Source organism: Plecotus auritus (genome assembly GCF_963455305.1).
Source record: "Plecotus auritus genome assembly, chromosome: 8".
Classification (NCBI taxonomy): domain Eukaryota; kingdom Metazoa; phylum Chordata; class Mammalia; order Chiroptera; family Vespertilionidae; genus Plecotus; species Plecotus auritus.
In genome coordinates, this window is record NC_137782.1 from 160316261 (window position 1) to 160328819 (window position 12559).

At 45.6% G+C, this 12559-nt stretch overlaps 1 protein-coding gene across 1 annotated transcript in view; it reads left to right on the forward strand.

Moving 5' to 3' along the window:
* Positions 1 to 11781: 11781 nt before the first annotated feature.
* XDH (xanthine dehydrogenase) overlaps positions 11782 to 12559 on the forward strand; it is a 59728-nt gene continuing 58950 nt past the window's right edge. Inside the window, exon 1 of the mRNA XM_080686749.1 lies at positions 11782 to 11896. Within this exon, the coding sequence (XP_080542875.1) occupies positions 11855 to 11896 (42 nt within the window). The 5' untranslated portion in view covers positions 11782 to 11854. The remainder of the gene's footprint in view (positions 11897 to 12559) is intronic.

The window sequence follows — 12559 nt, forward strand, 5'->3', positions numbered from 1 at the left end:
GATGAAAGGTTCTGTAAATGTCAATTATGTCCATTTGGTCTAGTGTTTCATTTAAGGCCAATATTTCTTTATTGATTTTCTGTTTGGTTGATCTGTCTATAGCTATCAATTAAGTATTACAGTTTCAAACTATGATTGTGTTTTTGTCTGTTTCTCCCTTTAGTTCTGAGAATAGTTGTTTTATATATTTTGATGCTCCCTGGTTGGGTGCATATATATTAAAAAGTGTTGTTTTCTTTTAAAAAATACATTTTCATTGATTTCAGAGGAAGGGAGAGGGAGAGAGAGATAGAAACATCAATGATGAGAGAGAACCATTGATTGGCTGCCTCCTGCACACACCTCTCTGGGGATAGAGCCCTAAACCGAATTGAACAGTGACCTCCTGGTTCGGAGGTCCCAGGGGTGGGCAAACTTTTTGACTCGAGGGCCACAATGGGTTCTTAAACTGGACCGGAGGGCCGGAACAAAAGCATGGATGGAGTGTTTGTGTGAACTAATATAAATTCAAAGTAAAGGAGCGGAGGGGAGAGCAAGAGAACCCTCCACTCTTTCGGCTCCACAGGCCGGATAGAACAGCCTAACGGGCCGGATCCGGCCCGCAGGCCGTAGTTTGCCCACGGCTGGCTAAGCTCAACCACTGAGCCAAGATGGCTGGGCAGTGTTATGTTTCTTGATGTTCATTTTGTCTCTTGTTATCTTGAAATCTATTTTGCCAGATATATGTATGTCTATACCTGCTTTTTTTGGATGTTATTTGCTTAGAAAATAATTTTCCACCCTTTTACTTTGAATCTACCTTTGTCTTTGCTGATTAGATGTGTCTCTTGTAGGCAGCATATGGTTGATTTTGTTTTTTGATCCACTCTGCTATTCTGTGCCTCTTTATTGGTGAATTCAGACCATTCACATGGTGGGTAATTATTGAAGTATAAGAATTCCTGTAGCTATTTTATCTGTTAGCTTTGTGCCTGGTGGCTCTGTGCCTCCATTGGTTCATTTCCTTTATGTTTTTGTATGTTATTTTTGTTTGGCGGTATTCCAAACATCGTTCCTCTTTTTTTAAAGCTATATGTCCTGGTTTGGGGATTTAAAAAAATATATATATTAGTGATTTGTTACAGAGAGGAAGGGAGAGGGATAGAGAGTTATAAACATCGATGGGAGAGAAACATCGATCAGCTGCCTCCTGCACACCTCCCACTGGGGATGTGCCCGCAACCAAGGTACATGCCCTTGACTGGGATCGAACCTGGAACCCTTCAGTTCACAGGCCAGCGCTCTATCCACTGAGCCAAACTGGCCAGGGCTGGTTTGGGATTTTTGTATGTGGTTACCATTAGGTTTATAAAGAATGAAGTTGCATATTACTGTAGCTTTTTCTCTTTTGAGCGCAGCTGATCTTCATCTTTCTTTGCCAGTTGAGACCTTTCCCTCTTCCCCTTGTATGTTTCTGTTGTCACAAATTATCCCTGCTCTTGCTGTGATTTCTTTGTTGAATTGTAGATGGTTGACTTGTTGAAATTTCTGTGGGGAGGAAAAGTTGCACCCTGGCCCTGCCATTCCTCTGATGTCATTCCCCGCCCCGTGGTTTTTATTGTGATTGCAAAACATCCTTCAGCAAAAACCATGAGGAAACTTAAAAAAAAAAAAAAAAAAGGCTATTACTTACAGGACTTAGGTACACATGACACACCTGGGCCCACACAGTGAGGTCGCAGGCTTGGGGGAGGGAGGGAAGGTTGGGGCGCGAACCTGTGAGCCTGGGGTTCTGCTTTTATTGGGGTCGAAGGTAGGGGGCCTAGTGTTTTGTAGGCTCATTCCTTATTGGTGAATTTAAAACACGAGAGCCGAAACTGAAAGCATGGGGAGAGAAAACAACAACAACAAGTCAAGTAGCTCAAATGGCCAGTTATTGAAATCAACCAAGATCTGAAACAAAGGAGCCTCAGCTGGGGGAGTGCCTGGCTCCTTATCTAGTCCCAGGACTGGCAATGAGCTTATCCCATAACCTGTAAAGGGCTGGCCCAGGGCAGGGCCACCTCTTGTGTGGGCCTCAAGGTGGGGCTGTGATCAGCCATCTCTTATCTGTGGTGGGCCTCACTTTCTTGTCTCGCCCAATCCGCAGTGGATCTTTTCAGCGAGGCCACTCTATGCGCAGGGTAGACAGGAGTGTCAGGCAGACAACGTATTTTGTAATGCCACTGAACACTATGACATTTCGGAGGCTTACTAAGAAGTTTACTCAGGATACTTATATTAGAAATTACCGGTCTAAGCACATACATGAAAATGAGAAGCATAAAGTCAACTAGAGCACTTCCGTCACCTGATATTGTTTTCTTTTTCTTAACACTCCAGCTACACCGATGATGGATTAGAAGTGAGGCTGTCCTGTGACAAGGCACAAACTGTTCAGAGATGGGTGAGGCTCAGAGGACATGGATAAAAGGGCCATTGCACACTTGGGGTAGGCTTTGCCTCTGGAAAGGATGGAAAAAAAGTCCAAGTATTTTTCCACACCAGAATACCCTGGGATGTCAGACCTGGAGGGGTCCATGGCGTTTTACAGATGGGAAGGGGTTTTACTGAAAGGGTCAGAGGGAGGAGCCGACCCTTGGCTGTCACCTGAGTCTCTTGTCTCCTAGACTGGAACTCTTTGCATGGCTTCATCTCAACCTAATGTTTTGTTGCCAAAAGTCTCTAGACCAGGCCAATGGGACCCCTGTCTGCTCTTAACAAAGGCAGAGCTGGTGGGATTTTGCCTAGGAAGAAGTTTTAAAAAAACACACACAAATTTACAAGCTTTGCTCACAGAGGGACCATTGAAGCACTTCCATTTAGCTGCAGGCAAGGTACTTCATGCCTTTGCCAGGACCTTCTAGCTGCTACTTCATTGGCACCCAGACATGGCTGTTGGAGCTGTGTGATTCATTTACACAATTCTTGGTAACCCCGTTCCTACTTCCATATGAGATTCTCGGAATAATGGTGATAATAAGATAGAGAGGATGAATAGAGGGCATTTAATACAGTGGAAACACTGATAGTGATCAAGACTAAAACATTATAGTTGCCAGGTCACTGAGGACTGTTCACACTTCTGGTCTGGCTACTGACCTGGAGCTAGAAGACAGCCAAGAATGATAGTGAGTGGGGACTTCACGAAGAGGCCATGGCATGGTCCCCGAGGTAACTATGCTTGCCAGTCTATGTTCATTATCCTTAGGACCCACTTTTACTATTCCTTCCTTTGGGTCTTCTGCTTCCCTTCTTGCTTGCTTTTGTCTAAGTCTATCAGTATCTCTGCTCAGGTCCTCAGGGGTCATTATGCAGCTTTAATGCCCCCCCCCCCCCCCATTCAGGCTCATGGCCCCTCAGTGTTCCAGGGAGCAACCGAGCCACCAAGGGGAACTGTTGTCCTGAAGCCTCCTGATTCTCCTGAGAGAAAAAGGACCAAGTTCAAGTGCTGAGCAGCCTGTAAGAATAAATGTTGCCTTGCCTCTTTGCACATCCGTGGGTGGGGTGTGGTGGGGGTGGAGAGGTGCCAGGAGTCACAACTTCCATTTCATTTGCTTTTTCTGGCAGAGTGAGGCTGGGATCTGGGCCCTTTCCTAGATCCACAAATTTCCAAATTGTCTGATGGGTGACAGCTAGGATTGTATTGACTTCCCACCGTCTGGTTCTTAACCTCTCCCTATAACGTTTTACACTCTATTTCATTTTAGATCATGGTATTTCCCAAGATTCTTGTAGTCAGACACCCTATTTCTGCTCACTGGATGATCTCTGTCCTCAAAACACTTTACAGAGTGAAAACAGAGACATAAATCATCGCTGTTTTATTTTTCAGAAGACAGGCTCGAGGGCCCCACACCAGCCTCCTTTCGGTTTCGCTCTCTACTCCCCTTCCTTTGATTTTCTCGAGGCCAAAGTTCCTTACTGCTGATACTTCTTCAGCATTAAGTGAAACCTTTGCCAATAAAGTGGTCTCTCCTCTGCCCATTGGGGGAGGGGGTATCTAGCTAGGGAAAGCCTATATTCTCTTTCAGGGTTATTGGGCTGACTTTACAGGAACACCACACTTGCCAGAAGATGGTTGTCAGAAGATTCTAGAATCAGAGGGACTTGGGTTCAAATATCGATTCTGCCTTCCCAGATGTGTGAGTTACTTAACCTCTCAGAGCCCAGCTGCTTCCACATCTATAAAACAAGAAACGATCTCTATCTCATAGGGATATTGTGGAAAGGAAGGAGATCCATGTAGAATGCCCAGGCTAGGAAACTGGCACATATTAGCAGCTTTGTAAATCTAGGTCCTCTTCCAAATGTCTCCACTATGGAGGTCATTTAGCCTTGACCCTTAGACTAGCCTCAGGAGTGGAGGCCTCTCATTGCAGTGTTTATAGAACTATATAATTTCCCAAGAGAGCTTAAAATTACTTGCTAGATCAGTAAGAAAACGTGATTGTCTAAATGTACCCAGTCATCAAAAAAGGCACGAAAATAAAGCTAACAGTATAAGTAATCCCCTTAAGTTGCTCAACGAGAATTGCTCAGTATGCTGTGACATGGGTGCAGCATTGTGGCTCATGAGACTAAAATTCCTGCTTTAGAAAAATGGCAAACATCATGTCATGAAACTTTGGGGTTACTCACGAGTAGCTAAAATCTCAAATATTCATCAACGTGTGTCACAGATCAACTGGCCTTCAAGGTTTTGGAGAGAGGGATAGACCTCTTCCAAAAGTGCAACCAATGATGGAAGGGAAGGTCCCATCAACGGAGGACAGCAGTGGCCAGGCTGGCCAAGTCCACCAGCGAAGGGTTTATGCAGCAGGGAAGACTCTATGCAGAAGGTCACTCCATTTTCCTTTTCCTCTCCTTGAGTGTTGGGAAAACTGAACAGACGCTAGAGAACAGGTCTGAGGTGTCCAGCTTGCTCTCTGTCCCTGATCGCTTTGGGGACTATGCTTCCTTTTTGGACTGTATGCCTCAGATTGTGAACAGTGGTTTAATGGACTCCTCCCCCCGCCACTCCGGGAGATAAGGGGTTCGTTCCTTTTTAAAAGAAAAATAAAGCAAATAACAGTATTAATAACACTAAGTTCCTGTGGAGAGTGTTCTAGTACAAGGACAAAATTAGAACAGGAACAGCAGGTGATCTTCCTATAAATCTCTGCTTTCTGAATTGAGTTTGTAGAGGTCACTGTGATAAAATTATGGAGGCAGCTGTGGGAGGTATGAAAGAAGCTCTCGAATTTCCATATGATAACTATTTTTAAGATATCAATATATAAGCCTGGCATCTGCATCTTTCCTCAGGGGAGCAGTGATATTTAGGAGAGAAGGTGATGCACTTGGGTCAGTTTCCACAGTGTTGGCTCAGGGATTATGAATTATCTATAAGGTATAATGAGGGTGCTCTTTAAGCCTCTCTGACCCGCCCTATAGTTAATCAATGCCCAGCACAGTACCTGAGGCATTCGGAGTCTCATAAAGTTGGTGAGTGAATGAATGTGTGACTATTACCTAGTGTAGAAGTTGCTCTAAAGCCCATCCTTCATGCAGAGTGTGGGGATGGAGACACTTATGACCAAGGACTTAGGGATGAGACCAAAGTTGTCTTCTGCTTAGGAGCCCAGGATCCTCAGTGATATCCTTTGCACGTGCAGCTTTGCATGTGGGTCAAGCCAGACATCTGAGCCATGCTCCCCTGCCTTTAACTGGAACTACGTTCTGTCACTGCTGTCATTCATTTGTTCGTTCATTCATTCATTCATTGTTTAATAAATACTTCCTGAATAAGTACTCTGTCTAACATATCCACACTGTGTTTTGCACTGAAGAAAACAAACAAACATCTCTGCCCTTGGGGAACTTAATGTATTAGTGAATGTAATACTAGACGCTGTAACAGGCAAATCTAGAAATCTTGGTGAGTAAACACCATGCAAGCTTATTTCTTGCTCCTATAAAGTCCAATACATGACAAGAGTGGGGGAGGGAAGTGCTCAGATTTATTTAAGGACTTTGGCTGACTGGAAGCTCTGCTGTCTTCATTGTGTGGCTTTCAAGGTCTGCTTGGGCATTGACATTAGCCATCCGACTGTGGGAGAGAGAGAATGGGAGCTGTGACATTGTGAACAGCACTTTCTCATATTACATTCACCAGAACTCAATTATACGGCTTTCTACATGTAGAAGGCGGCTGAGAAATGTCATTCCTGGCTGGGCAGTGACTTCCCAGCAGAAACTCTTCACTAGAGCAGAAGGGTATGGATATTTGTGGGGCAGGTGGAGACATCTTGCACACTTACATTCTAATGGGTGCAGGGAGAGAGACCATAAACACATAAGTGAGGTCATGGTATAATATCTCAGATGATTAATAAGAAAAAAGTCAGAGGAGGAGGATAGGGCTTGCAAACAGTTGTGAAAAGAATTTTCTCAGTGGTTACTCATTAGGCTGTATTGTCTACAGAGCACATGTGACTTGATCTCTGGGTGAAGAAGTAAAGGCTCTTCTTCCCCAATTGTGCTAGAGCAGGTCAGATGGGAAAGAGGGACTTTACTTTGTGTGCAGACAAACCCACACTGTCATCACCACAAATGACCTTGGAGTTCCAGAGCTTATTGAATGCCAAAGACATTATCAAAAAACATAACAGATGAAGACTGGTCAAGTGGGGTTAAATTTGCTTCTAGGCCTTTTCTATTCCTCTAGCTTTTGTAGGTCTTCAGCACTAAGTCAGGCTGAAGTTCACATCCTTTTAGTTTTAACTTTGTGTCCACTTCTGAGTAATCCCTTTTTGATTTTAAAGGAACCTACTTCCCATATGCATGTAGAAAATCAGGGTTTGATTTCCTCCCTGGTAATAATGTGACCTTTATGTTGAGGAGTACCAGTTGGTTACCTCATATCCTATCTAATAAAAGAGTAATATGCAAATTGACTGTCACTCCAACACACAAGATGGCTGCCCCCATGTGGACACAAGATGGCTGCTACAAGATGGCCAGCAGGGGAGGGCATTTGGGAGAGACCAGGCCTGCAAGGGAGGGTAGTTGTGGGCGATCAAGCCTGCAGGGGAGGGCACTTTGGGGGGACCCAAGCCTGCAGGGGAGGGCAGTTGGGGGGGGGGGGGCGGACCAGACCATCAGGGGAGAGCAGTTAGGGGCGATGAGGTTGGCAGGGTAGGGCAGTCAGGGGTGACCAGGTTGGCAGGGGAGGGCAGTTGGGGGAGACCAGGCCAGCAGGGAAGGGCAGTTGGGGGTGACCAGGCCGGCAGGGGAGGGCAGTTAGGGGCAACCAGGCTGGCAGGGGAGTGGTTAGGGGGTGATCAGGCTGGCAGGCAGAAGCAGTTAGGGGCAATCAGGAAGGCAGGCAGGTGAGCAGTTGAAAGCCAGCAGTCCTGGATTGTGAGAGGGATGTCCGACTGCCCGTTTAGGCCCGATCCTACCGGGATTGGGCCTAAACGGGCATTCGGACATCCCTCGAGGGGTCCCAGATTGGAGAGGGTGCAGGCTGGGCTGAGGGACACCCCCCCTGTGCATGAATTTCATGCACCGGGCCTCTAGTCAATGATAAAAGGAAAGGTGCTGGTGAGGGAAGTTCAGTGGTGTTGCTATATGGAATGATGGAAGAGAATTCCACATTTGGTAAAAGGCAGAGGCTTAGACATTTCTGAAATCCACTTGTTCCTTGTATTGTGGGCTCAACTCAAGCATTTTTTAAAATTTGATTTTTTTAAAAAAATATTTTTTATTGATTTCAGAGAGGAAGAGAAAAGGAGAGATAGAAACATCAATGATAAGAATCATTGATCAGCTGCCTCCTGTATGCCCCCTACTGAGGATCAAGCCTGCAACCCCGGGCATGTGCCCTGAAGGGGAATCAAACTGTGACCTCCTGGTTCATAGATCAACCCTCAACCACTGAGCAACACCAGTCGAGCTCATAAACATTTTTGATCTTTTTTTATAGACTTGGCCCTCTGCTGGGCACCAGCAATATAGTGGGAAACACGGTTCTGCTCCTGGTCTCAGGGGCTTCACTAACCAGAAGCCTGGATTTCAGCGGGACTGAGAAGGGCTGTGAGTGCCATGCTCACAGTCCTGGGGTTCATGCTCCATAGTTAGTGAAGAGCCACCAGGGAGAAGACTTCTCTGCTGCGAGTGGGTGACAGATGTAGAAACTGACACTCACTCGCCGTCAGACAGCAAGTCAAACTTTCTGCCTCTCATGTCTGGAGAGGAAAGATAATAATAACTTCCCGGCCCATCCCACGGGGCTTTTATAAGGATCAAATGAAATCACATTATGCCCAAAGAAATGCTCTTCAGGTGTCAAGAGCTATCATTAGGACTGGTTGATAATCTGGATGTTTGGAGAACAAGGAAGGACTTGGGTGGTGGGCAGTGATGCTCTGAGAATGTGGCAAAATCTTTCGTCCAGAATGGGCATATGTAAGAGGAAAATCAGGTCTTTGGCAAGAAAATTAAGAGAAGTCTGAACCATGGAATGTGATTTTTTTCTTCTCAAGTAAAGTTTTTTTGTTTTTTTTACTAAAATATATTTTTATTGATTTCAGAGAGGAAGGAAGAGAGAGAGAGAGAGAGAGAGAGATAGAAATATCAATGATGAGAGAATCATTGATCAGCTGCCTTCTACGCACCACACACTGGGGATCGAGCCCGCAACCCGGGCATGTGCCCTGACCAGGAATCAAACTGTGACCTCCTGGTCCATAGGTTGATGCTCAACCACTGAGCCACGCTGGCTGGGCTCAAGTGAAGTTTGTTGTAAGTGAACAGGGGACACCTGTAGGGTACAGACAGAGAGGCACATCTGGGTGCAGAGAGAGAGCGTGAGCAGCCCAGAGGTGCTGCTGCAGAGGCGGGCACAGGGCTGGCCCTGAGACCTCCGCGGGAAGCAAGACCTGCCAGGGCAGCAGCTGCCGGAGCACCAGACCTGGCCAGGCATTCAAAGAACCTCCGAGCGCTTCCCTGGGTCACTTCTTCCAGGGAATGCTTGGCCCGAAGAGCTCACTATTCCAGAAGTTATGACGTGGCTCTTTGCAGCATTTTTACTCTTCTTATCTCTTGTGATTTCCTGAAAGTGTTGTTCCAAGAGGAAGACTTGTTTGTGTCCAGGGGCCCTCAGGGCTTACCTGACTTTTCCGTGGACTTTGGGACCTCGTCTACCAACGCGGTGCAAATTATAAAGCAAGATGTTCTTTTGAAAAGTGCGGTAACTTAATGTAATGTAAGTTATAGTTGGCCTATTCCCAGACCATGAATTCCATTAATTCAGCCCAAATTTGGAAATTCATTCAACACTGAAAGCATATATAGGAGGTCATCAGCTTTGAAAAAAAAAAAAAAAAAGCTTATTTTAGACTGTTCTTCCCTAATTTATAACATCTGGAAAAAACCACAGAGAAAGACATGGTCACAAATATTTTGCTGAATAAAAAGTAATACTAATTTAAAGTTTTTTCTGGTTAAATCTCAGTATTATAGAAATAAATTATTATTATAATTATTACAGAAATAAAGTATGAGTGACAGCATGAGTCCTTCTTGAAAAGGTATTTTGCTCTCATTTTTTCAGTGCTTCACAGCAAAGGGGAACTTCACCTCTGGGAGGCTGAAGACTGGCAGATGGGGGACAAGTAAATCACTACGTATGTACTGAGCACACACCTAACCTAAGTCCCATTTAATTCTCACCACAGTGATTCTTACCAAGTAGGTATAGTCGCTCCCATTCCATAGATAAGTAGACCGAGGCCAAGAGAGAGATTTTTGCCAAAGGTCTCACAGAAGTGGTGGAGCTAATATTCAAGCCAGTTTACCTACATCAAACCCGAGGTCCTGCCTCAGCCTTCCCGCTTTACCTTGAGAGTTTCTTGGGACTCTGGGTAGAGACTGGCTAGGAAGTAAAGGGCTTGGATAGCTGGGTGGATCAGTGAATAGAGGAAAAGCCGCTCCATCACAGAGGCGAAAGGTCAGGGAGAAGTCACCCATTACCAAACACCAGCCCAGGCTCAGCCCCTCTTTCTTTTTTATTTTTTCTTTTTATTTTTTCCTTCTTTCTTTCTTTCTTTCTTTCTTTCTTTCTTTCTTTCTTTCTTTCTTTCTTTCTTTCTTTCTTTCTTTCTTTCTTTCTTTCTTTCTTTCTTTCTTTCTTTCTTTCTTTCTTTCTTTCTTCCTGGCAGGGTTTCTCAGTCTTGGCTCTATTGACATGTAAGACCAGATGACTGTTGGTTGTTCCGGCTGTCCTGTGCATTATAGAGTGTCTTGTAGCATCCTTGGCCTCTATCTACCAGATACCGGTAGCAACCCTTCCTGGTCATAGCAATAAAACACAACCCCAGACATTGCCAAATGGCTTCTGAGGTTGGGAATCCTCGCCCACCCCAGTTAAGAATCATTGGTTTATGGTGACCAACCAACGTGGTTTGCCCTGGACTGAAGGGATTCAGTGCTAAAACCAGGATAGGTGGGGGGAAACTGGGATGATTGGCCACCCTACAAATGGAATTTCATCTCCTGCTTACATGAAGGCTGTGGTTGGGAGAGATGCCTGGGCGGATAACATGGTTGTCCAGTAATCTTCTGTTTCTCCAAGCTGCTGCTGTGCCAGGCACTTCTGCTTAATACTCCTTTCTCTCCACCCCACTTCACGTAGCCTGCCAGGAGTGTGGGGAAAGTTACCTGTTTCCAAGGGCTGTTTGAGTAACTGTGTGGGTCCTTTTAGGATGAAAGGAGGCCAGAGGGAATGCTGGTGTGTGTGTGTGTGTGCGTGTGTGTGTGTGTGTGTGTGTGTGTGTGTGTGTGGACTGGGAGGGGCATCTGGGTGCTGGAATGCAGAGAGCTCATTGGTGCTGTCCGGGTGGGCAATGGCACGTGTATTTACATTAGGAGTTAATGAATACTGGATGAGGGCAGGTTTTCAGCTCCGAGCTAACTTGGCCTAATACTAGGTGGTGTGCGCATTTTAATTTATTTGGTATTACGAAATATTTTTAAGAGTTACTCTGATGACATATTAAGGGCATATTCCTGAGATACATAAGTAAAAGAAAAGCCTCAAAAATGGTTTATTATTAGCCTTATTTTTTGTTGTGTTGTTGAGTATATATCAGCAGTAGTAATCAGTATTTTAGTTCTTTGCAAATTAACAAAGCGCTTCCAAAATGTTTCATATGTCCCTCAGCCTTCTGCTTTTGGTGTCATTGGTGTGCCCATTTAGAGGGTGGGCACAGCAGAGTTCTGAAGGACATAAGTAACTGGCCGAGGTCCAATGCCAGGCTTTGCATCTGGATCACTGGGCACCACATCTGTGACCTCCATATTCCTCCAGCAGGATGAGCCCTGCATGTAAGTGCTTAGTCTGCGTTGCTGTAACTAAATGGTGAAACATCAAGTGCGGACAAGGAGGGTGTGAGTCAGCCCTACTGCCCTGACTCTGACAATGGCCCCTCCCCCTTCTCTGTGTTCAGCCAGTGGGAGGATGAAGCAGGTTCCACAGAGCAGTGCCTAAGACCCATGGTGACACTACCAAGGCCGATAACCTTGCTGATTCCAAGCCTTCCTCTGTGCTCTATGGCACAGGTGTTGGGGGTGTGATTTGCTTGTGAATGATTACTTTCATTTTCCTTGATTATGCAAACCGGTGGCTTTTGCCAGGAACTTTACCCCTGAGGCTGTACGCTAGTTCCCTCCTATTGGCCTACTTGGCCTCATTATTTTGGGGAGGCGTATTTTTCAAGTGACAGAGGAGTGATAACTGCCCTTGCCTCTTGGGAGTGAGGTACCTGGAGTTCAGGGGCCCCACCTGTTGACAATGACAGCGGACGAGTTGGTTTTCTTTGTGAATGGCAGAAAGGTAAGCAGGAGCTGACCTTTGCTTTGGCTTCCCTGCTCCCTGGAAAGGGCTGTGTGTCCTGTGGAAGAGGCTGTTCTCTCTCTTTCGTGTTTTCTTCTCTCTGTCTCCCTTTAAAGGTGTGCCTGTGTTTGGGGTGACCTTGGGGAAAGAAGACCTTCTCCGGGCTAGAACAGAGTCAAGACAGATACTCAAGGGGCAAAGGAATGAGGGGAAGGGAAGCGAGGAGAGAAGTGTCTGTGAGCTTCCCCCACCCACCCACCCCACAGCAGAAGAGACACTGGCAGGAAGCTGAGAAGGGAGGACAGGAGGCCACCCACCACACTTCTATTTCTGTATTTAATCAAATATGTCCTAAGGCTTCTGTTGATCTCTTTACCGAGGGAAGGAACAAGAACGTATTTCCTTGCTAATCAGGATATAAGGTGTACGCAGCCTTTGCTTCTGATATTTCATGTATGGAAATATAGCTGCTAACTTGTGGGAGTACGTATACTGACATCTTGTGGCAGACACATTTATTTTCATGAAGGGCATGCTTGCCCCTGCCCTTAGTTCTACATATTAATATTGCAAATCCTTTTGATAAAAATGGACCATTTGGATTATCTTCATGGGTGCCCAGGGACCTAAGGAAGGTGAGGGTGGGATGGGGCTGAGGAGGAC